General features: G+C 41.1%; 3 protein-coding genes across 11 annotated transcripts in view; 2 read left to right on the plus strand and 1 right to left on the minus strand.

Annotated features, from left to right (window-relative positions):
* cenpp (centromere protein P) overlaps positions 1–10,500 on the minus strand; it is a 52,498-nt gene extending 41,998 nt beyond the window's left edge. For 2 of the 4 annotated variants that reach the window (XM_020611201.1, XM_020611200.1), the window contains exons 1-6: positions 10,358–10,500; positions 9,178–9,331; positions 8,914–9,065; positions 8,600–8,688; positions 6,956–7,044; positions 2,809–2,905 (exon numbers count right to left, since the gene is read on the minus strand). In XM_020611201.1, coding sequence (XP_020466857.1) covers positions 2,809–2,905; positions 6,956–7,044; positions 8,600–8,688; positions 8,914–9,065; positions 9,178–9,323 — 573 coding nt within the window. In that variant the 5' untranslated portion in view covers positions 9,324–9,331; positions 10,358–10,500. The other 2 variants (XM_020611199.1, XM_020611202.1) reach the window with 2 other exon arrangements.
* A 12-nt stretch (positions 10,501–10,512) lies between these two features.
* On the plus strand, positions 10,513–22,982 carry nol8 (nucleolar protein 8). Of its 6 annotated transcripts, none has more exons than XM_020611190.1 (19): positions 10,513–10,873; positions 10,958–11,073; positions 11,848–11,999; positions 12,298–12,360; positions 12,633–12,711; positions 12,994–13,150; positions 13,491–13,789; positions 14,403–14,641; positions 15,402–16,807; positions 17,627–17,809; positions 17,900–18,019; positions 18,340–18,433; positions 18,659–18,797; positions 18,889–18,957; positions 19,586–19,884; positions 19,968–20,109; positions 21,092–21,150; positions 21,416–21,489; positions 22,185–22,982. In XM_020611190.1, exons 3-19 carry the CDS (start codon positions 11,879–11,881, stop codon positions 22,242–22,244), a joined length of 3,603 nt encoding a protein of 1,200 aa, XP_020466846.1. In that variant the 5' UTR covers positions 10,513–10,873; positions 10,958–11,073; positions 11,848–11,878; the 3' UTR covers positions 22,245–22,982. The 6 variants fall into 6 exon arrangements, with proteins under 6 accessions (XP_020466846.1, XP_020466852.1, XP_020466848.1 ...); XM_020611196.1 differs by having other exon boundaries at positions 19,971–20,109; XM_020611192.1 differs by having other exon boundaries at positions 10,958–11,046.
* A 237-nt stretch (positions 22,983–23,219) lies between these two features.
* The window catches only part of gpr37l1a (G protein-coupled receptor 37 like 1a), a 6,604-nt gene continuing 2,752 nt past the window's right edge, over positions 23,220–27,071 (plus strand). The window contains exons 1-2 of the mRNA XM_020611207.1: positions 23,220–24,183; positions 26,906–27,071. The exon at positions 26,906–27,071 is cut by the window's right edge and continues 1 nt beyond it. Of these exons, the coding sequence (XP_020466863.1) occupies positions 23,530–24,183; positions 26,906–27,071 (820 nt within the window). The 5' untranslated portion in view covers positions 23,220–23,529. The remainder of the gene's footprint in view (positions 24,184–26,905) is intronic.

Raw genomic sequence — 27,071 nt, forward strand, 5'->3', positions numbered from 1 at the left:
CGCTCTTCCCACAGTACTGTTTACCTTCTTTCATTTACGTTTCAAAATCCTGAACAATATCAAATGGAAGGTTTATCTTGGCCAAATACCAAAAAAATAAGCCTACTACCTTGCAATCACTATGTTTACATTCTTTCACTGAAGGAGAGCGGTGATTGTAGTTATGAGAAAGTTTGCAGTTTCTGAAAAACAGCAGATAGTTTTTCTTTAGCTTTCTTAGTTTTGTCTTTGACTGCACACCAAAGTATAGTTATACCTCTGAGGAGGTACTACTAGGTAGCAATGGTGCCTACAGCCACACCAATATGTGTGTTTTATTGCCAGAGCCATGACACACTTGAAAAACAAAACAGCTGTTCTTGTCATCAAACTGTTTATAAAAAAAATACAAAATCTAACCCACATACAACTCAGAGGTACATTAATGACTATTTTACACTGTCTGATAAATCAGAACGTGATGGACCCTCTCTAAGCAGAAAGGAAATTATGTAGAGTAGCTTTAAATGCACATTATATCCCAAATCTTGCAGGCTGACCTTACAGGTTGAAATGTCCTATGACCCCACAGAAATAATGACTACAAGTCAAAGAACAGTACAAGATACCGATAATGGCAGAAAACCAAAGACATTTGCTAGTTTACTTTTAATCCTGTAATTGCAATTGCACTAAAGGCACAACCTCCAAAGTCAAAATCTGCATTGATGCATGTCAACCAATAAATGTCATAACAGAAATGTCAAAGATATTTTGGAACAGTGTCTCAGTCACAGCTCTAACTAATATGGTTAAGCCGAATGACCAGCTGCCATCTTTAAGCCACACCACTAGCACAACAAAAATAACAGCATTACACCATTCCTCTTGGCTGGCTGCAGAGGCTGTGCATGTCTGTGTGACTGTGTGCACACTAATATGACCACAATGGAGAAATGCCAATCGGTGTCTGGCCACATGCTTGTAAATGTGTGTGGTTTGTAACTCGGCCAGCGACCATCTGCAGTCTTGTAGTCCTACAGTGACTGGTTAATGTTGTGGTCTACCAGCAACAAAAATGTTAGGATTTCTGACATGGATGCGCTGCGTGCCAGCTCTTTGTTTTGTATTTTATTTGCTTATTCCTCTGAGTACGTGTTCATGTCTGTGGGCCTTAAAGCACGGAAATCAGCATACGAAGTGCTGCTCACGTCGCATGCAGCACAACAGTTACAATAGGAATTACATTTTACTTAACACTGAAGAAAAATAAAATAAAGCAAAACAAGAGATTACAGCACACAGACGGGTATGGAAAATGTGGGTTAATCCTCCTTCAGCCCAGCCAAATTGGCAAAACGTTACATTCTCCAAATAAACAGGAGAATAGGTTCCATATTGCTTCTGTGGCTTGATTTATTATTTGACTGTTTTACTGCTGCATCTTCAATAAAATCCACCCTGATATTTACAATGCCCGCACTAATTCACACCCACTGCTTTAACTTTCTTCAGTCTGAATCTACACAGTTTACAGACTTCATAAAAGGCCATGATTTGTGTAAATGTGGCCTGATTTGCAAAAAAGCTGCAGTTTAGTTACTAATGATGCTTCTAGTGAACAGCAAACACAAAATGTTTAATCGGTTTCATTCACCGGACTTCAGGTTTCCCAATTCCAGTTAACTTTGGTTGATGTCATTAGGATTCACATACTTTTCCAACCTACTCAGTGAATGTTTAAATGATGACTAATACATGGCTTGTGTGTTATTAGTTAAAATAGACTGTGTATGTGCACAACTGGGATATATTGGTGCACCTAGGCTTTGGAACGATCTCCCTATTGTGACTCATCAGTGAATTTAAGACTGCAACTAAAATATATCTTTTTAAGCAGGCTTATCAGTGCCGATTATGTCATGACACTACTGCTGTCATTGTGTCATATAGTACTAAATGTGGGCATTTTATATTGCATAACTATCCACAGTGATATTCTATCTTTTTTTTTATTACTTTTTTCTATTGTATTGATTGTCTTTTTTTCTATAAGATGACCTTGGGTTTTTTGAGACGTGTCCTATAAATATACTGTACTGCTATAACTGTAACATTTTGAAACAAAAGTATGAATAAATGCAGATTGTTTCAGTGGTTACTTTGGAATTAACTTACTTTTTTGCCAATGTATACATCCAGAGTATGCGTTTATAGCATCTATCATATTAATCATTTATCTATTCATTATCATCTATCTGTATTACAGTATATCCATCTATGTAACTAGAGTACGTATATAGAGTATCTGTCCATGCATACATTTTGTCAGTTGTATCCATTAATCCATCCAGATGTAAAAACCACACGGATAATCCCAGATCTTCAGGTGTGACCCTCTGACCTCCAGCTAGACAAAACAACAAGGCTCCTTTCACTGGAGGATGAGGGTGAAAGCCCAGCAGGTCAAGCAGAGGTTAAAGAGTGATTATAAACCATTTTATGTCTGCCTGCCCTCACACGAACTGAGGGACCATCTGGTCTCCTCACTGAAGAAACTCAAGATGGATCATGTTTTTGGATTTTCACAAACAAAGAAATGAATACTGCCATGTTTTGCAAATGTGATCAACTGTGTTCAACACACTATGTGGGAGCGAAGGACAAACCTAGCCAAATCCAAGGTCGGGCATCTTCATCGGAACAAATACTTTTATGTCATCACTGTGTCAATAACACTTTAACAGTGGAACACTATGGAAAGCAGGTGTGTGAAGATGAGGTTGCCAGTTTTGAAGTCCAGTTTGGTGCGAGTGTGTCTTCACCTACCTGGAAGTGCTGGAACGTTCTGCACCGGTCATCACTTCTGTCAGAGAAAGTCCTCAGAGTTCTGAAGAACAGCAGAAGATCCCTGCTCTCCTCCACCCTGGAAAAACATTGCACACATTACAATTATAGCCAAACCACTACTGTGCATAACTGCAATGCCCACTGTTCAATTCCAGCCTATACCTGCATTGCATGTCACACCCCTCTCTCTCTGCCCTTGTGCCCTGTCTGCACCTTCTTTCACAGCTGTCCAATAAAACTCAAAAATGCAGAAACAATATGTCCAGAAGAGGGGATTTATTAGTTCTGCCCTGTCAATGTTAATGATTTGAACTGTCAATCAGTAAAGGTCCAAACACCAGATGGTGCTATTAAACAATCAGTCAACACTGAACTGCCAGAGGTCTCAGCTGTGGCCAGAAAATGTTAGCTATGCTTTTTTGGTAAATACTCGGCATCAGCACAAGAACGATGTTACTGTGGCCATGTTGATGGTTAGCAGATATAATGTATATATACATCTGTCATGTGACACACAGGTATGTTAGTATGGTATAGCATGTATTAATTTGCAATAAAAACCAAGTACAACTCAAATTAATAAGAGCAAAAAGGTACAAGGCACATTTTCAACCCACTGGTACAGTATTCTGTACATCATAAGGGCAACAGCAATAAAATCTTTGTTTTGGCCTGGTTCACTGAGTGAGCCTGAGACATTCTGTTAAAGGATTTCCAGAGTTTTCCAAGGGGGCCAGGGGCTAGACGGCAACCGGGTGAACTTTCCAGATGACTGTTATTCCACATAGACCTGATGGAAACATGGCAGCACTCTTCCATATAATGGAGGACTACCAAAAAGACAGAAAGAGAGACACTGATAGCTGGTTTGATTGTTATATTGACCATTAAAAGGAGTTTGCAGCAAACAGTGGAAAAAATACCAAATTAAACACAGACTTTTACAGTTTCAAATGTTTATAAAAATATGCCTTCATTTTGTCATTATGGGTCACTGAGTGTAGAATGTTGGTGAAAATGACACTTTAATCAATCTAAAACAAAATCTTCAACACAAAGTGTTGAAGCGTACCCAGGCCCACAAACACTAAATGGTCTTGTATAGAACTTTTCTATGCATTGCAGCACACTCAGAGCGCCTTCACATTATTTGGCTATTTGACTACATTATATTCATAGGCGTCTCTATATTTTTGTCAGAATATTAAAAACACCTCTGAATATAATGTAGTCCAGTACAAAATTATCTTGAGCTATTACCTTAATAATAAACATATACATTCATGTATACATTTATGACAATTTCACCAAAAGCTGAAACATTTTAAGCTTCATAAACACAAACATTGAGGCAGAAGTGTTGCACTGAAGTAGTTACTGTTTAATATAGCTGTCACCGAGTTAGTGAGCTGTTTAAATTCTTAAACTCTGAATGTTAAATGTCTGTACCCTTAGTACCCTCAGGGAAACACTGAAAAATATTTTCCTAGCCTCAGACGAGTTGTTCTGAATAGACACAAAGATCAGCGGTATTAACAAAACAGAGTTTGGTATTTCCAGGCGTCAAACAGTGCGAGAAAGGGTGAGGAAGAGATAGCTAAACAGAGAGATGTAGAAGAGGAGGAGGACAGCAGCCAACATGGTGCAGTGAGAGAGCAAGCTAGTGCAGCAGTGACAGGTCAGACCAGGGGTCGGCAACCTTTACTATCAAAGGAGCCATTTTGCCCCCTCTTCCACTAAAGAAAAATAGTCTGGAGCCGCAAAACATAACACAGCTTATAAACTTTTAAAATTTTTTAATTTTACCTGTTACAACAACAGAATACAACAAACCGAAGTGCAATATGTGCATGTGTAGTTCTACTTTGAAATAAATTAAACACTGACCATGTAGGCCTTTTTGAGTCCTTCCCGTATTTGTGTAAAATTAAAATAAAACGTAGCCCACTTTAATATAAAAAACATATAGTTGCAGCTTAGCAGTTTTAAAAAAGTAAACATAAAATTAGGACGGTTTATTTGGACAAGTCCATTTCAGTGTGCTCTCATCCTCTTCGGGTTTCTTTCTCGACCAGCAATCAGCCGAAGGACCCGAACATACAATAAAAAAAACGACATCAGCTTTGGGTCTGAAATAAATGGGGGGTTTTTTTCTGAAAAATAATATTCTATTAAATGCTAGTGTTCTCGCCTGTTTAATGTGCCTTCCGTTTCTGAAGCTGATGCTGATCTTCCCTGTCGGGGCTGGAAGATGTGACTTTGGTCTTCACACAGGACTGTAGGCTCTCATTTGTGAGGCGGGAGCGATATTTGGTCTTTATGAAGTTCATGCTCCAGAAAACTTGCTCACATAAGTATGTTGAGCCAAAGATGGACAGGACTCCAAATGCATACTTTTTCATGTTCATATACGTGTCAGGAATGGCACTCCATGTTTCAAAAACAAGTTTGTCGGGTTTGGGGAGGTTTTCAATATCATTCCATTTTATGATGTTTAGTGAGATTGGCTTTCTGACGGGCGACTTCTTCAAGATCCGCTGTCAGGCTTTTGAACTTGGATACCCATAAGTCTTTATCCGCTGTGTCGGCCAGTTCAATTTCAAGATCGGGCTGACTTATCTCTGTGAATGTGGATATGTTCAACAGGGATGGGTCGATGTCCAGCGGTGTGACAGGGAAGGACAGAGTGTTTTTTCCTTTCTGAACTCGCTGAATCTTTCTCCAAATGCAGCTTGCATTGCCATAATTGCAATTTGTAAATAATCACAATTTATGTGATTGTTCTCTTCTTTGAACTCTCTCAGGGAAGAGAGAGAGCGTACCTCTCTGTACATCTCGGGCAAATGCTGTCATCTTGCGCTCAAACACCAGAACATCCTCCAGCAACTGCAGAGCCGTGCTTCCCTTTCCCTGGAGATTTTTATTCAGTGTGTTTAAGTGACTTGTCATATCCACCATGAAATAAAACTTTTCCAGCCAATCAAGGTATCCCAGTTCGGGATAGCTGAGGCCTTTGCTTTCCAAGAAGGTTTTCACATGTTCCAGACAAGCAGCGAAGCGTTTCAGCACGTCTCCCCAGAAGGAGACACAACAAGGAGGCTGAAGAGCCGCATGCGGCTCCGGAGCCGCGGGTTGCCAACCCCTGGGTCAGACAAACGGCACAGCAACAGAGGCACTCCAGTATTACTGTATTTAATAAATTATAAAATTGTGTATGAAACTGTGTGCACGTCCTTTCATTTGGACACTTGCAGCCATGATGAATGTAATGAGTTAAACCTGTATTTGACAAGTCACAATATTTGCCATAAAAGAAACTTGTTGTTTGTGAGTAAAGAGTAAACAGAGGAAGACAGTCAATGTGTGAGTCAAGAGGTTCAGCTGGATGGCAGCAGTCTGCAGTTCTTCTATTTTAATAAACACTTGAGTTAAACTAAACAGGAATAAAATCAAATATTTCAAACATGCACTGTTGGAGTAAGCAGACAGTGTAAATAAATGACAAAAAGCCCACAATTACTGGCCATGGTGGGTTTATGGGGTGGCTGTGGCTCATGAGGTAGGGCAGTCGTCTCCTGACCAGCAAGTCTCCCCCCATGCCTAAGTGTCCCTGAATGTTGTGTGTGAATGGGTGAATGGTGTATGATCTTCTGTAAAGCGCTTTGGCCAGTGCAACACACTGTGAGAAAGCGCTATATAAAATACAGTCCATTTACCATTTAAACTTTTCTCTCAAACTCCAGTTTTTTTATTCGTTCCACAACTTTTCATGTGTGCAACTGATTGCAACACTGTAAATGCCTTCCATAAGAGACAGTCTTAAAGCACATACTGTCTCCATAAATAAACAATGCCACGTCCTACCTCTCTTTGGGGCACAGCTATTCACTGTCTTTTTGAGCGTGGCTCTTCAGAACAGCAATAAACAAATATTTGTTTTGATGTGGGGTGGGGGCAAGACAAACATACTAGTTCTTTCATCCCAAAGGTGTTGAGATCCACCACAGACCACTTGTTCACTCACCATTTGCAAATGAAGCCCGTGAAGCCAACAGTTGCAAGTATATCAGGCTACAAATTCCAGCAAATCAACCAATTAACATCAATTTGCAGTGTTAGTTCTTACTCAGACAGGAAGCTGCTGAAGGTCTGTAAGTCACTGGCATCCATCACCACATTTAGATCAGTGATCCTCCTCTCAGACCTCTCACCCTCCTGCACAACAAACAAAATGATTCAGTAAAAACATACCAGTTCAAGTTAACAAGGTTATTTACATTAGTTTAATTGAATCCCACTTCGCTCTTTCTTAGACCGAGTGACACAGTGTCCCACGTGGTCACTGACCAGCTTGACCAGAAGTAATGAGTACATTGTAATGATACAAACAAATGTAACCAAAATATAACTTAACTTTGAACATCCCTTTGAATTATGACTTAAGTATATAAATATTTTTAGAGTAAACAAGATAGATTTTTCTCCATTCATCACAAATCTGTGCCATCTATCATTTACTATTGTGCACTGGTTTAGTATGTGCACTGGCCAATGAATTTATCAAAAATCAAATCAAGCTCACGGGTCTTCAATGAGTTTAACTCTGCTCCACAGCAAATATTATAATGCAGCCTTGGTTTCCAAGACCTTCTGCACTTAGATTTTGATGTGGGGGAAAGCTAAATGACAAACAAGAAGCTGAGCTGTAAAGAAGAATGTTTTAATGAATAGCCTAAAGCAGATTTTCTGCAAACCAGTCCTGTACAACCTGCAAATAAGTGAGCAGAAAGACCAAAATGTGTCTGAGTGTGAAAAACTGTCAGGTAATAAAAGTTGGCACCAAATATCCAGTCCAATTCTATTCTTTTGATCAGATAGTTCCTGATCTAAATAATAACTCTACCCATTGTTGTGGACTGCATTTTATTAGGGATCACGCAAAGCAGCTTCAGTTTAACAACAGAAGATCCACGGTTTCAAAAACAGTTTTGACAGAAAGACTTGTTTATATTTCTCAAAGTAACGTATGAAGTTGATACTAGTGGATGATTTAGAATCGTTACTAGAACTCAGAACTACAATAAAGAATTCCAGGGATACCCAGCTCTGCCTGGAGGAGAGTTTTGGACATATCTCCAGCGCATGAACAATGAAAATGAATGTAAAATGTCTCATTCAGTCCACTCTGATCTGAACCTTCACTTACACAGAGTGATCAGCCAGCAGCATGACTTCACCTGATACCACCTGACAACTGTTTCCTCTTAGACAGTTTGGTCTGACTGTATGACACTTAAAACATGATGGTCATTTTCTTTGTTCTTGGGTGTTGAGTGTGTCTGACAGCTCCTGCTGATGTCCAAGGAGCTGTTAAAATCTAACAGTGCATCATCTGTGAACCACTGAACATTGATGTCTGTTGCCCTCTTATGGCGAAAGATTGTATCCTCAACTGTGATGCCTGGTACCAGATTGCCATAGCAACCAAAGAGCCTTTCAAGGTGAAGAAGTGGTATATTCACAGATGGCTGAGTCAGTCAACTGAAATAGGCTGTAACTTTGTTTGGCATTAATTTTTGTGAATGGTAACAATGGAATGAGCAGAATGTAGCCTATTTTACAGGCAAAGAAACTGCTAACAAAACTGACACATACTAAGTCACATTAGCTTGGGAGATGGTGGTGAGAACAGACATGAAACAATACAAAAATGGGGACTGGACCAGAGCTCTTCTGTTCAATGGATTCTCTAAACAATAAAATGAATCACCTTGTTCTCAGAAAGCTTGAACTCCACCTGGAAGGCCATTTCAGAGCAGTGACCTGACACACTGAGCTGCTGGACCAGCTTACTGCCACCTGCATGTACACACACAAACACACACATCACAAGGACCTATTTAACATCATAAAATGTATTTTCTGTGTGGACTTGATGATAGTAAGAATAGGAACAAGCTACTATACTAACGGAATAAATAAATAAAGAAAATAATACACTATACACAAAGAATCTGCTAGTAGCTGGTAATTTTCCTACGTCTTTGAAAACTAGTTCAATATTTATCAGTTCTGTTCTCTTACTGCTTTGCAGAGTCTTTGTTGTGCAGCTTTTCAGACTGATGCGGTTCATCTGTGTTTGTCGCTCCAGATCCTCTTCCAGCTTCTCCACCTCCTCCATCAACTTGGACAGCACCTTCTCCCCTTCTTCTTGTCTCTGTCCACACATATACAACCTGTGGAGATGAATGAATGACAGACTCTTTGCTTACTGTCAACAATTCCATTGAAATGCTGCAGGTTGAAATGTAAAAGAGAGAGATTTACAGGTGGAAAATACAAACTCACAGGGCATCCTGTATTTGTCCTTTAAAATGAAATGTCATGTCCTTGTGGTGCTCCTTTTGTTGCCGCTGTAGTGCTGCAACTTCAGCCTGGAGACACTCAATCTGGGCCTCCAGCACTTTCACCTCCTCTGGGTTCTCCTGGCTCATCTTCCCCTCTATAAAACATTTTCATTTCAATGAGGGAAGTTGAACAATGTGAGACTTGCTTGTATAAAGTCCCCCTGCAACCAAAAATGCTTTGTTTGTGAAGCCAGTAACTGGTCAACTATGCAACTTAGACAAGTGTGATGAGCTGGAACAGACTGAAGAGATTTCAATAAAGTAGAAATCCTCTGTCCACTTATTAAACTTTTGGGAAAAAATAGTTTTTGCATATTCATACATTTACACTTTATTCCAAGCAGAGTATTTCCATAGATGTTAAAACATGTCTGGAGAGGATCTTTAATACTGAAGAGCAATGGAGGACAAATGTTGACAAATGAATTATGAATGGAGTATAAAAAGTAAAGTGAATATGGGATCATCCAGTATTAAAACGGTCTGGTAGTAACATTGTCAGTGGTTGCTCCTTGTTTTCAGATGCGTCATATTCACATAAACACACTCTACATCATTTCTTTATTGTGCAATTAATTTCTTAAAAAAGCCAAATTTAATACTTTCCTTTATGGCTTTAAAACCTCATATGTATTGTATTTACCTTGTTTTGTTATTTTTTTTAGTTTTTTCCCCCCTTCTATGGGGAGACTTAGTATTGTTTATGTAATATTAATTTGTTTTGCACTTTGAATTTATTTTATTTCTTGTTAGTTTTGTGCAAATGAGCCTGTATGTTCTTAATGTTATTAAAGCATGGTTTGAATTAGTTTATAATTACTATTATTAATATGAATGTAGCCCATTTATTCGTTTAATGTCTGGTGATTTCCACGTTTTTGTATGTGAGAATCCTTTAGTTTGAAATAATAAATGCTGGTAAGCACATACGCTATTTTCTATTGTGGTTAAGGTTAAATGCATTCCCGACCCCGTCAGAGCGTTGCTGAAAATCTAATTTGTAAAATAAATACGCTGTCAAAAGGTTAAACTCAAGTTGGGTTAATGTTAATTCTATGTTCGTTGTCTTATTTCACAGCAGCACTAAACTACATCTAACTAAATAACGTTACCTAACTTACCATAAGACGACGACGATGACTTTACGCTGGTTAAGTTAAATTGTCACTGTTATAATATCACTTTCTATTTAAAAAAAAGGTTTAACTTAAAGTGCCAAACCCAACGCAAGCCGTAGTGTTAAATTGGTAAAGAGAACACTTTAGCTCACCAGATTAATTTCCGTTTCTTCACCCTGGACAACCAAAACAGTTTTGGAGCCTCGCGCCCTCTGGACTCTACCACTTTCCACAAGTGGGAGGGGGCAAGGGACAACGTTTTTCTGGATAATAGTCAGAACGTATTCCACCATGTAGAGACAAGTACACCATATATTTATGTTTTTGTTATAAAAGTGCATGTTATTGTTTTAATGCTGATTTTGGCACTCAATGAAAAGCTATTCGGTGTGGAAATTGTGAGAGTCACCACTGCACAGGAAGTCGTATCCAACATCTGTAGCTAATCTAGAGCGAGTACTACGGTTTTGAACTAATCACAAAAAATAACGATTTGTTTTCACTGGTTAACTGTGATAGGTAATCCTTTTCAGTAATCAACATACCGACATCTCCCTCTGGCTTTATGTATTTTTTATAAAGCTCTTTTTAATCTTTCAACAGTAATTAGACTACAACGGAACGTATCGGTTCTGCGGAAACAAGACCGGAAGAGAAAGTGTACAGGAGTGCTGCTACGGATAGATTTAAAGGTAACACCAGTTGGATGCATGTGAGAGGTAAATGTTTGTGGTATTTTTAAAGTAATAGTTTGATAACTGTATCAGCTCAATTTTCCTCGAATTTAATCAGATATACAAGTTTATTTAGACTTTGTGTCGCTGCTTCTGTTTTTGTCTCGGAAGATAGCTCTTTATGTCTGTATGTTTGGGGTCGTTATCATGTCATAAATTTTGGGACTGACCAGACCTCTTCCCTGCACTGTGATACAAAACATCTAGTGAGTGAAGTGTACATGTTGGAGCATATGAATATTATAGCCATAATTCCAGTGAGGACAAGACTGTGAACTCTGTTGCCGAACTGATGGGAGGAACTGTTTTAGATTTGTACGCGATATTTCTCTATGCAATAACAATATTCTACCCACACACCAAGATGTTTTTGTATAAAAATGCATAATGTATAAAATGTAGCCTATAAGCTAATGATTCTTATCTATTTGCAAAATTATGTCTACAATCTAGCCACCAATTTAAATACCTAACCTTTAAGATTTCACTGTAGTGAAACAAGAGAAGCTGTAAATCTGCAGGCAGAGAGAAGTGACAGAGTTAGATATGACAGTTAACTGTCTTACAACTATCATACAACTAGCTTTATCTACTCTTTATTCTATAGTAAGTTTCTGGTCAATCAGCTAATGATTGATCAGTAAATCCTTTTTGGCACTACTAAGGTGCAGGTACTCACAGTGATACCCATCCACGGTTCTGTTGACGGAAGGATGAATGAATAGGCATGGATGGCTGATGCTGATGTTTGTTGTCTAGGCAGTGACAGTGCTGTCCTGGATACAAAGCAATGCGGCGACTGTATATCGGTGGGTTGAGCCACGCAATCACTGAGAAGGATCTGAAGGATCGTTTCAGAAAGTTTGGAGATGTGGAAGATGTGGAGCTCCGAACCAGGAGGGACGAGGAGGGTGAGAAATCCTATAAACACTGATACTGACAGCCATGATGACAACAGTGGTATTGTTTAAGTTTTATAATTCAGATTAATTCTGTATGTTTTGATGTTGTATTTAATCATTTATACATTCCAAGATGTTGTTTAAGATATATACAGTAGATACAGTACATACATAAGATACATAATTCATCACAGTCATCATCACATGAGAATGTTTTCAAAATGAAATCCCTTTACATCTGATATTTAAGAATCATCATTCCCCTCACTGACTTGCATGTGTTCTGACTGTTGCTGCTCTCCTGCAGGTGTTCCTTACAAAACCTTCGGCTACATTAACATCAACATTTCAGATGCTGACCTGAAGAAATGTAAGTGCACTGAGCTGCTTAACTCGGCAGCTTTCTCTCTTCAGTTTGACTGATGTTTATTCAAACTGTCAGGCGGACACCTGAGACTGCAAGAACCTTTGGTCTGAACATGCTGTTTAGTGTTATTCAGCCTTCAAGTCTTATTTTACTTAAGCCTGGAGAAAATACTGTCAATGTGGCAAGACTATACCTTGAGTTTGCTACCTGACATTTAAATGACATCAGAGCTTCTGTTGTATCATCACTATGAGATCACTGTGTTTCCTCTGCAGGTTTGACAGTGCTGAACAAATCCAAATGGAAAGGAGGAACTCTGCAGATTGAAACAGCCAAGGAGAGTTTCCTGCACAGGTACAGCCTGTCTCTTAAATTACAAAAATGATTTTGGGCAAAGAAGTACAGTGTAACCATCTGTTTCTGAACAAGTTGTTGTTTTAAAAATAGATATGTAGTTCTGTAGGATGAAGGCTTTGGAAAGTTCTACAATTTTAATATTGAAACAGCTTTTTTGGCGAAGAAAGGTGGTTCCTTACAATAATATGGATTTATAAAGTAAAAATATTCCACTTCTCTAAACCATTCCCTAATAATCTATGATAAGTCAATCTTCCTGAGTTGGTGTTTGTGTCGTAGACTGGCTGAGGAGCGGCAGGCGGCAGCAGAGCAGCATCTCCAGCAGCCTACAGCTGAGGACAAGACACCGAAGCTGCTGCATTCGCTGAGCAAAGTCGGCGTGGACAACTTCACTATGAAGGCTGCAGTGCCAGGGACCGAAGTGCCAGGACACAAGGTCTGGCCATCTAAATCTTTCTATTTCAGTCGGGATATCTGTGTGTGAAACATGTTGTGCATGTGATGTTCTTTGGTGAACAAACTGTATAATGGAGACTTTGTTTCTTATTGACCTCAAACATATCTGTGGCATTTCTACATGGACATTTCATTTGATAATAGAAATACCCTCCCTGGCCAGGCGGAATATGAAGGAGCTGCTGTTATTTCAATGAAATGCCACCTCATTCAATGGCCAATGTTTGTGTCCTTTTTCTCAACTAGGTGACTTTATGTAATACATAGTTCCATGTGCAATATTGGTGGTGTTGACTGTCTCCTGGATGCTCTGGTTTCAGGACTGGGTGGTCAGTAAATTTGGACGAGTCCTCCCCATCCTGCAGCTCAGGTGTCGCAAAGGCAATAGAGTTCGAACCCTGAAGTATGACCCTTCGAAGTACAGCCACAACATCCGCAAGCTGGACAAGACCACCGCAGACCAGTTCACACCTGTCACCCAGCTCACCTGGGCGTTGCCGGGTGGAGAGGATGACATCAGCAAGAAGAGGCGGGGAGAGTTCCCTCCATATGAGCCACCAAGACCCAAGAAGTATCGGACACACACGGTCAACTCCTATAATGCTGTGGTTCAAAACAGGTGACGACATTTTCTGACCTAAAGGTTCCACAGGTTTCTTGAATTTCCAAAAGAAAATCATTTTGTTTCTGTAATTCTCAGATTTTCTTGCTGGTTTATCATTTTGCCAGAAGTCCATGGGGGTTTATGGGATTATCAAAGATTCCTACCATTTTCTGAGATTCCTAGATGTACCCAGTGGTAATGACAATTCTTTGGAATTTCTGCCTGTTCTTGGGATTTTTAGAATCTCTGGAATTCCCAGAATTTTTACTAGTTTCTTGGATGGTTTTAAGAGCCTACTTGATTCTGGGACTCCAAAAACTACCTAATGGTTTCTAGAATTTCCAAAACACACAGCAGATAGTTGATTATTCAGGTGATGCTACACTCAAACGACAAGTTGAATTTCAGCTTGATTCTAAAAGTAGTTGGTGGGTAACTGAATTGGACTTAAATCTGTACAGTGTCTGCTCTGCTTTACATAAATAACTTGATTCACTATCTACTCTGTAGGTATTTATAGTTTTAAATAACTTTAAATTTGTTGGAGAACAAATAATCAGTTCTCTTAACAAAAAACTGTGAGTGACACGATTCAACTTCTGAGATGTGTTACTCTGTCTCCTCTCAGATTGGAGCCGATTGTTCACACTGAGGCTCATCAGTTCACCACCGCATTTGAGCGACCAACCAACCACAGAATGGCTCAGAAGAGGGGGCCACATTTGACAGACAGTGATGTTGACTCAGACGAGGAGATCCGTAGGCTGGTGGCAGCTCAGCAGACTTCACCTGGTGCACAGTGGCAGGGATTGGAGGACGATAACCTGGAAGTGGTTGGATTTGACTACTTAGTGAAGCAGCAGAAAGGTAAGACCTGTATTTTAAGCCACATATTCACTTATTTTGAGAAGTAGAGAATTTTGTTAGGTGTTTTCATAAATAGGGGCGATGTTATGATTTTTAGGAGCATGTACTGCTGCTAGCAAAGGCAGAAGTTGTGTAGCATTGAGTTAATACCCAAAATAATATCTCTGGTGCAGAGTTTATTTTCCACCCACAGCTGATTAGTTGGTTACCAGGAACAGTGTGCCTGTTATCATTGATAATCCACACAACACAATGGAGACAGATTTCCTGAGCAGTAGATCAACTGTTCATGCAATGCTCTGTGGATTAACCAGAGTAAGAGTCAGGTTATGCTCATTAGAACTGGTTCCTAAAACATGTAGTCTGACTTTGTCAGAAATCAGAAGTGCATAGATGTTCTGAGCTACCAGAATCTCATAGTGTAGCACTCAGTTGTTTAAGTGAACAGTGACATAAATAGTTGTGTAAACAGTGTGAAAGGAGGCTACAGAGAGAGAGAGAAGTCCAAACTCTGGCCTCTTTCTCACCTCCACACAGTTGACCAATGACAGGGAAGATGTGAATTTTGCAGAATTGGTCGGACACATTATCTTTATATGCAAAAGAATGAGCAGACCACAACAGAATGAACTAATTAGAATAATAGAATAAAAATATATTTGAATCAGTGCCTTGAGCTCAGGATGTATCCTACGACCAAGCAGTCATTTAAATATGCTGTAAAAATGTGACAAGAACAGGTTGTTCTTTGTGATTCCAGGAAGGCCAGATGAGGATGACTATGACTCAGCTGACACAGATGAGCTCTTGGCCTCCAGAAAAGCTCCTCCTCCACTACAGGAGGAACTGAGCCCACCCACTGCCGAGCACCTCTCAGGGAAGAACACAGACAGGAGAAGAAAGACAAAGAAGACAAGTAAAGCTTCAGAGCAAGAGGAAGAGGAGGAGGACAGTTCAGCAGATTCTGCAGAACACCTCACATCCAGAAAACCTTCCTCCTCACAACAAAGAGGGAATTCTGGTAAACGGAATTCTCAGACACAAGGCAATAGCACTGAAACCCAAAGTAAGAAGATGACAGTCCTCCCTGTTTTAAAACTCCCCTTCTCAGAATCAGATAGTGATGAGGATGATGAAGATGACGAGGATGTGCAATCTGCTGATTCCAGTTCAGATTCTGATTATGAAGCCATGTTTTCAAATGTCACTTGCCTAGAGATCTCCCTGGCTGATTTACAGAGGCTAGCTAAAGAGTCCCAGCCAACCTCTGAAACTCCAGCTCCCAGCATCCTTGGTGCCACTCCCAAACTAGAAACTAACCTCGCATCCAGTTCTGTAGAACAACCTGCTCCTAAAAAAGGCACTTTGCCAGAAGAGATCCTTGCCGCCATCATGGAGGAAGACAGCAGTGAGGACGAACAAAAAAAGAAGAAAAAAAGAAAAGTTGTCATGTCAAAACTGCCTGCCTTCCAGGGGACAGTAGCACTGAATGAGGGGTCAGAAACAGACAGCTGTCTGAAGAGACAGAAAAAGGAGGATGAGGGAAGAGGAAATGCAGTCAGAAAACAGAAGCTGTACTCCGACACCCATCAGGTGAACCACAGAGCAACAGACGGCAAAACCAGCAGGTGTCTGAGCAGACAGAAACTCACAGGAACAGAGAAGAAGACTCCAGAGAACAGTGAGCAGGAAGAGGAAGAAGACGATGAGGAGAGAAAGAAGGAGGCTGTGAGGAACATGGCAGCTCCAAATGTTTTAAACATGGTTCTGGCTAAACCTGCTGTACACTCTGAGAAAGCTGGTCCTGGTTCTGCCTCTAGCTGCGATGAGGAGGAGGAAGAGGAGGATAAGATGAAAGCCAATCAGACTGTTTTTATAGCTAAAGCTGCAGCAAAGACTTTATCTTCATCCTGCACTGAGCAAGGCAAGGACAAGCAAGATGATTCTGCTGAAGATGTGGTGAAAACGGCACCTCCCCCTGCTGCTCACAGTGAGTCCTCCTCCAGTGAGGAGGAAGAGCAAGCTCCTCGCCGGGTGCCGTTAGGAGCTGAGGAGGAAGAGAAGCGGCAAAGGAAAGCCAACTTGAGGAGGCTTGCTGCTGTCCAGCAGAGACAGAAAGAGGCTGAAGAACACAAGAGGCTCATCCGGGGAGCTCTGGCCAAGCTGGTGGGTGCAGAGCTTGTGGGTCCAGTCTTTGTGAAGTTTGGACCTTCAACTGTTTAAACAACTAGAAACGTTTTTGTCTAGTCCAGTGTTTTTCAGTCCTGGTCCTGGAAGGCCACTGTCAAATGCATCTCAGGTTTACTAAGTCCGGTACTTTTAGCATATCAGGGGCTGCACCGATTTGAGCTGGGTGTGCTGGGACAGGAGGAGATGGAAAACATATTGGACAAGGGATACATCCCAAGTCTCTCACATGCATCCACATTTCCCTAACTTGCATCTTTTCCTTGTGTCTTAGTCCCGCTCACGTAAGATGCAAGAAAAAAAGGCGAGGAGAGAAGAATTGAGGGAACACAAAAGGGGCACGTCGGTACATAAAGGACTTCTGTTAAGGATGTTCTTATGTCTCCTGCAGCCTCCTCGCTCCTCAGAGAAAATATAAGAGAATTGGGATGCAGCCAGTGTGCCTCCAAGACTAGGATTAAAACACACTCGTCTAGTCCTCTCTACTTGAAAGGAATTCAGGGTAGCATAAGGTCCAGGTTAGGTTTTAGGAGTAATTTTACAGTTGTTGGTTGTTAACACTGACTAATGATACATAAAAAAGAACAGATACTGCAAATGGATTAATTAATTTGGGGCAAATCATGACCTTGGAAACAGATTCATGTAATTCAATAAACAAAACGGAGTCATCAGGTTTACACTGAAATGATGAACAGTAAGTCTCTGATTGGCCGGCTCTTGTTAGTTGAAGGGTAGATACAGAGAAACATCAGGCTCATTTAGAGTCCTGTTTAACACAGTTTGAATCCCCTTTAGGACACCCCTACAGCAGGAGCAGGGAAACATGTCATCTTTGGTTCTGATGATGAAGAAGATGAGCAAGTGACAACCTCAGAGGTCAAAAGGTCAAAGAAAACCCTGTTCCAGAACAGCCAATCAGATGATGAGTCCTCAGGCAACAAGGCATTAGCCAGTGAGGACAGCACAATGAAAGAGAAGGTGGGTGAGGAGTTATTGATCTGAGAGAGAACTAGGTCGGTTGTTTTTTTTTTTTTATGTGAATCATCTGTGAATTTATTGTGCGTTCAGGTGCGTCTGAGGCCATCGGCCCCTCAGCTGTTTGATGGCAGTGAGGAGGATGGTGATGAAGAGGAAGATAAAAACAGGTTTGACATCAGGCCTCAGTTTGAAGGTCGAGCAGGACAACAGGTGAGAAAACAAGCTTATATAGTGCTTTTCTAGGCACTTAACCTATCAGCTGGCTTTAGTTTATCGTCCAGACACATAGTCTCCCACGGAGGACAGACTATGGTTCCATATTTTGTCGAACTGAAACAGCTGTAAGAAAAGGTTTCAGGTGCTTCAGGGGCCAGAAGAAAAGCCAGAATCACCAAAATCATCAGGGTTTATCCCCTAGGGATTATGCATAGTTGAACCTGATTTCAGGGCTTTCCAGCTATACATTAACATACCTTAATGGAGGAGATCAACGCTGTGATTAGACAACTCTCTCTCTGTGTGTTGTCCAGCTGATGGAGCTGCAGTCCTGCTTTGGGGTAGACAGTCGTTTCCGGATGGACACTCGCTTCCTAGACGATGATGAGGACAAAGAGGAGGAGTCAGGTGAGGGTGTAGGTCTGGATACACTCTACTCATGGGGCTAAAAGACTGGTGACATTTTATTTATTTCATCTCTCACTGTGATGCAAAGTACATTCTTAACATTTACATGTACAGTCTTCTGCCCATTGGTGTGAGATGCTCTTTGTGGTGCACACTTTGTTTTGTCCAGCTGAATGTTTGTCAGTTCTTGCATTAAAGTGAACAAAGCATCTGTTAATGATTCAGAGGGGAAAAGGAAAGTGACAGAGGAAGACGAGTCTCTGGAGGAGGAGAGGAAGAAGAATATGTCCATCCTGCAGAGCATCATCGGCAGCAGCCAGCAAACCTGCAGCAGCAAGATGTCCGGCAAAGCCAAGACCTTCAGGTCAGCTGCACAGATACACAGAGTCTGGACCACAGACGCTTCCGAATGTTTCAGCATGTGATATTCAAAAAGAAACTAAATCTGTTTGCAGAGACATCTCAGCACTGCACTATGACCCCACCAGAGAGGAACATGCTGCTTTTGAGACCAAGAAGGAGAGGTAAAACATGAATGCACCAACCAATCCCTAATGAAGATGTAAATATTTAAAAGGCACAATTTTCTGCAACAACCGAGCACTGTAGTTTTACTAAAGCTCACTCTAACAGGAGGAACAAGTGTATTTACTGGGGACTAGTTTCACTGGTGGATTAATCAATATTTGGTGCATGAGTGATGCAGATCAGGTTTTCACAAGTAAGAACTGCAAAGAATAAAAAGGTGGTAATTCTGGTTCTGCTGTATACAGTGAGGAACAGAAGTATTTGAACACCCTGCGATTTTGCAAGTTCTCCCACTTAGAAATCATGGAGGCTTCTGAAATTTACATTGTAGGTGCATTCCCACTCTGAAAGACAGAATTAAAAAGAAATTTCAGGAAATAACATTGTATGATTTTTAAAGAATTTATTTGTCTAGCACTGCTGAACTTAAGTATTTGAACACCTGAGAAAATCAGTGTTAATATTTGGTACAGAAACCTTTGTTTGCAATTACAGAGGTCAAACGTTTCCTGTAGTTCTTGACCAGTTTCTTCCAATTAAAATATACTCTAACTGCTTTGTGCCCACGTTATCAGCTCTACCTGTACTCCACTAAGGCTGTTATGTGATGTGATGTCTTCTCAGCAAGGCTGCCAGTAAGAAGAGGGAAGAGGTTCAGAAGCTTCCGGAGATTTCTAAAGAGATTTATTACGACGTGTCTGGTGACCTGAAGGCTGTGTTTGGTTCAACGAAGAATGACGTTGCTGGAGGAGAAGTGAAAAAGAGCTGGGATCAAGAGGAGAAAGACGAGAGCGGAAAGGATGAGGAGCCGACCGTGCTGTCATCTCTCCTCTGGGCTGATCCCAGTGCAGAGAAAGAGGCGTCAACTGGATTTAAATTCTCCTTCTTTGGTGATGGCACAGAGACAAAAAGTAGAGAGACGGGTGGGTTGTGTCTCTGATGTCTACCTCACTGTCTCTCCGAGGGGAGATGTGTTTTCACCAATTCATAAGTTTCTTTTTTCCAGTAGACTACAAGGTGGAGAGCATCCAGGCACCAAAGGTGTCGTGGCAACAAGACCCACGTTTGCTTGACAGCAGCTCAGAGGATGATGAGGAAGAGCAGGAGGAAGATGAGGAGGATGGCAGCGCTGCAGCCAAAACAACAGAGTGAGAAAAATAAAGATAAAACTAAGCAGCAGCCTCCGAGGCTGAGAAAGGAAGCCAGAGAAGTGCCAAAACCTGCAGTTCCTCGAATGGCCACTTGAGGCAGGCTCCAAAGAGGAGTCAATCGTTAAAATGCCCAACTTTACAGCAGAAAGAAACATGTTTACAGACTGGTACAAAAACAGTTTTTGTCTCTTGGACCCCTTCCTGACAACTGTACGGTGGTATCTAACTCACCTGTTTAAATTATATTGAGACTAAAGGTAACGTATAATTAACTGTGTGGCCACTTTGAGTGACAGGCAGGAGGGTCCCACCACTGGTGGCTAGCTTCATTCTGCCCATTCAGCCCACCTGAGCTCCACTCGCCACAACTTCTGAAAGAGAAACTTAATTGTTTTGTGTATAAATTTTTGGAAAATAGGAAGAAGTGGCGCATATAATTTTCCAGAGTTCATGACGGCGACTTCCTTTTTCATCATTCGACAATCATTCCAAAGCCCAATATTGAATTTAGTATTGTTTATTACAAAGAAACGCAGAAAATCTGACATTTAAGAAACTAGAGCCAGTGGATGTCTGGCATTTTTTTCTTCCGAACTGAAAATTTGTCAATTATTAAAATAATTTCCAGTTAATTTACTGTAAGTCAGTGAATATTTTAATCAGATATTGAGTGTGAGATGTAAAGAATCGTTAAGCTTTTTCATAGTGTTCACATGATCAGTGACCAGAGCGGTTGTGTAAACAATTTAAAAACGGCATGAGAGAGAAGTTCAATGCCCACCTGCTTCATACCAACATACACCTGGCTAATCACTGCAGAAAGTGGGTGTGACGGTCGGATTGTCCGTTTCAGTTATAGTGCTTGTTAGACACAGTATTTTTGAAGTACTCATACCTTAACACTCACCTGTAGAGCTGTGGTCACACTGTTTAATTAAAATCCCAGTGTCTGAATGTGTGTTTGTGTTGCCGTTCACAGAGAGACTCCTCCAAAGTTGGATCTGTTCTTCTTCTACCCAGATGACAGCAGACTGACAGGTAAGGTGGACATTCAAAGAAAGAGTTGATTACTGTTCTCCTGCTCCCATCACTGACCTCAGCACGCTGTTACGCAAGCAAGAAGTCATAATGTTGTTTTACCTCTTATTAAGCACCAGGTTAAATCTTAACTAAGATTCTACACAGTATCTGATAAACCCAGTAAACATGGGACAAGATGTGATGTCTCTCAGTTGTAACAACCCCCGAAGAGGATTTCCTGAAATGTTGTGTTGTTTCTTTGAGCTTCTCTTTCCTCCTTCAGAAGGTCCCAAGTTGTTCTGTCGCTCGTCTCAGCTGGAGGAGCAGTGGGAGGAGAGGAGGAAAGAACTTAAACAGGTTGGCATTAGTTTTCAGAGGAACATAATCAAAAGTGGTCTCACCATGTTTACTTTGTCAGGAACAAAACCAGATGGAAGTCTTCATACAGCATTGAAATCTGTAGTAAGAACTACTAATTTTTAAAGAATGACCCAATTTAAATGTCCTTTTTAAGGTAGTACGTCATGTGTTCAGTCACCATTGTACACTATCAGTTGATTCTGGTTCCAGTCTAAGTAGTTAATACAGAAATTAATTAAGATACTTTATATAAGTGACAATTGCAAGAACTTTATGCAATCCTTTTTAAAGCCTCTGTGTAGGACTTAAAAAATTTATCTTCCTTGGTGTCCTCTGTGGCAGTATCAAACATATTTTTGCTGATAGCATGAGCCTGCAGGTGTCAGAAAACCTCTGAATGCAGAAACATCTCGGTCCAAGTCTCCAGATCTTCTGCACAGAGAGAGGGGTGTACCTGAGGAGGGACTGAATAACCATGTCTTACTTTACCCTTGAAGCTAAATACTGCAATACACATTACGTTTGACAAGTTTCTTAGCTCTACTCAGACATTGTCAGGTGCCATTATTTATGACCATACTACTACAAAACAAATTTTAACGGAAGTCTTCTGTACATTACTGTTGACTAAACCTGAAAATGAGATGGAAAATTTTGTAGAGATATTTTTACCTTCTGGTCTCTCTACACAGGAGTACCGCAAGAAACACAAGGACGCCCTCAGGAAGCTAAAGTCCTCTCAGAAGAGCTGAGGATTATGGGACAGGAAGTCTTTCAGTTTGCATTCCCTGGTTTGGACTTAAAAATCAGGAGCTGACACACTGGTTTCTTACCAAGTATGATCATCCCCTCACTATGCTTGACCGAAATGACTTCCAGGTCGAGCGTGGATTGATGTCACAAGACTCTTATACCTGCTCTGAGGAAGGAGGAGGATGCTGGAGGAGCCTTGAGTGAGGGTACATAATGGTATTGGACACTTCAGAGGAAAGGGCGTGTCACATCTGTATAAATGTTCTTACCTGATTCTTCTCACCTCGTAATTTTTCTTCGTCTTTTTGACGCATCTTTCATAAAAAGGACTAAGACCCAAGGAAAAGATGCAAGTGAGGGGAACATGGACCCATATAATAAACTTGGGGAAACGGCCATTATTTCTTCCTCTTGGTGCCCTAGACTTTAAACAGTCAGGAATAGGGAGACCAAATGGCAGCTGGAGAGACATGAGGTGAACATTCAAAAGGTCCAGGGTCACCAGAGTATCACATTTTTCTAGTTTTGTAAATACTGACAGATACTTTGTGGTCAGAGCTTCCTACTGAAACAGAAAAATCTGGTTTTCTTGTTTTGTTAGCTGCTGTGGAAATAAAGCTGAACTTAGGAACAGCAACCAAACACAGCTACAGGGATCTAAGCCAGTTATTGGCCAAATATTGATTGATTGATTTTATTCTTTCAAACATGCAGAACAGAACAAATGAACAAATGGCAACAACACACATAATTGCACATATCTAACCAATGCTAATCCAAAATCAGTTTGCTTACACATATTACATGTTTGAATGGAGTAGGAAGGAGTCAGACTTATCCAGTCCTACCCCATGACATCATATTATACAAAAATTAATTAAAATAATAAATTAAAATAAAAAATGAAATGAGTACACTAACTTTCAAATAAATACTTGAATGCGGCATTCTGCACAATGAGAACTTTTACCTTTTACTTTAATTGGGCTGTATTTTGATGTGGACATTTACTTTAGTACTTCTTCCACCACTACTCACAGGGACATGCTTCACTTTCTCGTGTTCAGTTTTTCCTTATTTTGAAAGTTATAACCGGAAACTGTTGCATTCAGCTGGACTATAAGTGCTGCTGTGGGCCGCAGACTCAGAACTTCTCCATCAGGACCAGAGGCGGCTGGGGCGGTTTCATGGACGGGGTTTATGTCTGAAGTCACATATTTGATTTGTTGCAGCACATGTCTGTGGAGGAGACGGATAACACGGACCAGTTAGTTGACGGTTAAAATGAGCCCGGTTTTAGTTCTTCTGCTTGTCTTTGTGCGAACCGCAGAGCTCCGTTATGCCCACACAGACCCAAAGTTTCGGCCGGAGCTGCAGCGGACTGAGGATGCTCGCACGCCACCTGCGGAGACCAAGGAGTCCACGGAGAGTAACTTTCTAGGTTGGGTTGAAAGGTCCAAAGCTCCGGATGTGAAACGAGTCGCCCGCGGAGCCAAAGATGGGAGTTTCAGGAGACGAGACCCACTCTCTCCCGGTAGTCACGGGTACCCGCGACTGTACGACGACCCGAGTGGTTACTTCACCACACCGCGGACCGACCATTACACCCCCGTGCCCCCGAGTAATAACGCCTCATCGGCTCAGGGGTCGGGGCTCCTCAACCCGCTATACCCTGTCACCGACGGGTCCTACTGGGCGTACGCCGTCATGCTGCTCGCACTCGTGCTGTTTGCGGCGGGCATCGTGGGAAATCTCGCGCTCATGTGCATCGTGTGGCACAACTTCTTCCTGAAGAGCGTGTGGAACTGCATCCTGGCGGGCCTGGCGTTCTGGGACTTCCTCGTGCTATTCTTCTGCCTGCCGGTGGTCGTCTTCCACGAGCTCACCTTGAAGAGGTTGCTAGGAGACTTGTCCTGTCGGCTCGTGCCCTACTTGGAGGTGAGGTGTTCACTGGAGAGGGGGCCCTGAGCTGGAGCAGGTGTTTAAGTCACTCTTGACATTTCTTATTGGGAAGTCAAACATAAAAAAGATGCTAAATGACCACAGAGATTTACAGACAACTACAGAAATACTCAAAATGAATAGAATCACAAAATGAGTCAAATATTCAAAAGAACTGCAGAGACTCAAAGTGACTGCCAAATGTTCAGAACCACTACAAAGAGGTGCAAAACGAATACCCAGTATTACAATAAGACAACTACACAATACTGAAGATTACTACAAGGAAGTTCAAAATGACTATAGAGAGGAAAATTCATTTTCACATTTATTCTGTCTTTTGTCAGTCTTCTGTGAAGCACTTTGAATTGCCTGAATCTGTATGAATGGTGCTATACAAGTAGTTCTGATGGATTGAAAATGACTGCAAAAACACAATTACAATGAGACTGCAAACAAAGGCTCAACTACAAAGACAAACTGACTATAAAATACTTAAAACATGATCATATGATAAAACGTAACAAAAGCCCATCACTAGTCAACAGCTTTGTGACTCCGCTGGAGGTAAACAACAGATAACTAACGGTTACTGTGTTAATTTTTAAACAGTTGCATTCTTCCAGTTTGATGAAGAGACATCCAGGTCCGTCATGAATGGCCTGTTTGTGTTGGGTTGCTCTTCTGTTTCAGGCTCACAGCAGTCTTTCACCAAACATGTTCTTAGAGACTGTCTGTCTATTATAAACCATCACTAGGGGCCAGCGAGAGCCCCACATGAAGCTCACAGTTAAACACAAAGATGTAGTTATCATGAACTGGGATGCTCACTTAACCCGCTATAGAAATCCAACACTGAGTCCACTTAGTGAAAGACAAAAATAACATTATTGCTGCCTCTGATGAAAGCAGGAGAAAGTCAGGACCCTCCAGTTACTGATGAGACAGAGGAAAAGTACTTTTTAGTACAGGATCTCAACTTTGGACTCGGCAGCTGTTGAATGTGAAGACATGGAAAACAACCTATAGCTGAAGACGGTCTGTGTTTTTATTTGCATTAGGATTTAGAATTTCTCCAGTAAAATGTCATTCCTGACAGCATGGAGGGGGCTTGGAAACAACTAATGATTATTTTCTTTTATAAACATATATATCAGACAGGTTTTTTTTTTCAATTAATCAAAGCATTTGAAATTTTATTTTTTAAAATTTATTATACTTTATTAATCCCAGTGGGGAAATCTTTTACTGTTGCCAAAAAGTAGTGAAAATGGTCAAAAACCATCTGTTTCTTGTCTCACATGGACACAGACTCGGCCTGTGAGGTCCCTATTTCACCGGCTGTGTTCGCCCTTTATTGATAACTGAAGTGGCGTTTCACTAATTTGCAATAAAAGCTCATATGAAACCATCTTTAAGGAGGTCAGGCTGCTGACCCCTCTATTCTGTGTCGCGTTACCTATTTTAATGCTAATTAATGAATTAATTTCCTACTAATTAATTAACGTATTTAAAAATGCTCTTTTGCAGCTTGTAGTGCGAGGGTTGTGTGGAGCAGTGTTTAAAGCGGGTGGGCTGCCAGCTGCCCCCCCGTTAGTTAAACTATTTTCATGCTAATTAGAGCTCTGTGTTAATTATCTTCAGTCGTGTCTTAACTGTTTGAGGTCATTAAGCACTCACAGAGGGAGGACAAGTTTCTGTAATGATAGCCCGTGTTTTTGGCCAAAACCACAGACTTCAGTGTGCACGAGGCACAGATAACTGTTCCCAGTCTGCAGGCCTAAAGCTGCACAGCATTATAGCTTCAATTCCCTCTGTGGCACCTGTTGTTCCATTTCTAAAGGTTAAATGAAAGCTTTTTTTTTTTCTCAACCATAGCTTAGCATAACAAGGCAGAAGAAACCCTCAGACTTGTTCTTCAAGCAACAAAACACCCTCCTGTGCTCAGTTTAGAGCATCTGAATGAAGTCTGAGTCCTCAGTCGTGCTAACAGGACATGTCTCGGTGCAGTCGGAGCAGCACCAGAACCACTGCTGTGTCGGTCGAGTCATCCCAGATGGTCTGATTTCTAGCTTACTATGTGAAAGTAGAGCTGATTGGCATCTGCATTTTTATGTCAATATGGAGTTTTATTGCAGATACCAAGAATGCACACATTTCAGCACCACCCTTTAAAAAGGGTTTATAGGTTGTAATGGTCTATTAATGTTTCACAGATGCATTATTCTGCATAAAGAAGAGCAACATTTGGATCAAGTAATGGCCCAATGGCCCAATTAGCCTTTGTAACTTTGCTGCAGAGCATCTGAGCGGAGCTCTGTTTATTAACAACCAGCAGATTTGTAAGTCACATTCATTTTTTATGTAGACACTGTTGGGTAGCTGAGAGTGTAGCAGCTCGACAATTTTGACTGATATTGGATTAAGTGTAAAAGCAGCACACGTGAAAAATTAAAGGAGAGAGAACTGCTACAACTCCCTGGTTGAAGTTGGAAACCTCTCTAACCAATTTCTCTACCTCAACAATGGCTGATGGGTGTGGAGGTAACACCTCTAAAGGAGAATAACACATTGTATCTTGTTTCTTTAATCCACATAAAATGGCCTTGTGGTGTGATTGTGTTTATGTGTGTCGTTTTACACCACATTAAAGGCCTGTAATTGATATGTGAAGCAGTTTTCTACACCACCAAACACCCCTCTGTCGTTTCCCTCTCAGGTGACCTCTCTGGGTGTGGCCACATTCAGTCTCTGTGCTCTGAGTATTGATCGTTTCCATGCGGCCACCAACCCCGGGCCCTTTCAGAAACCGAAGGTGGAGCCTTGCCAGTCCATCCTGTCCAAGCTGTCTGTCATCTGGGTGGGCTCCATGGTGCTGGCCACCC

The sequence above is a fragment of the Monopterus albus genome, unplaced genomic scaffold, assembly GCF_001952655.1.
Source record: "Monopterus albus unplaced genomic scaffold, M_albus_1.0 scaffold110.1, whole genome shotgun sequence".
NCBI classification, from domain to species: domain Eukaryota; kingdom Metazoa; phylum Chordata; class Actinopteri; order Synbranchiformes; family Synbranchidae; genus Monopterus; species Monopterus albus.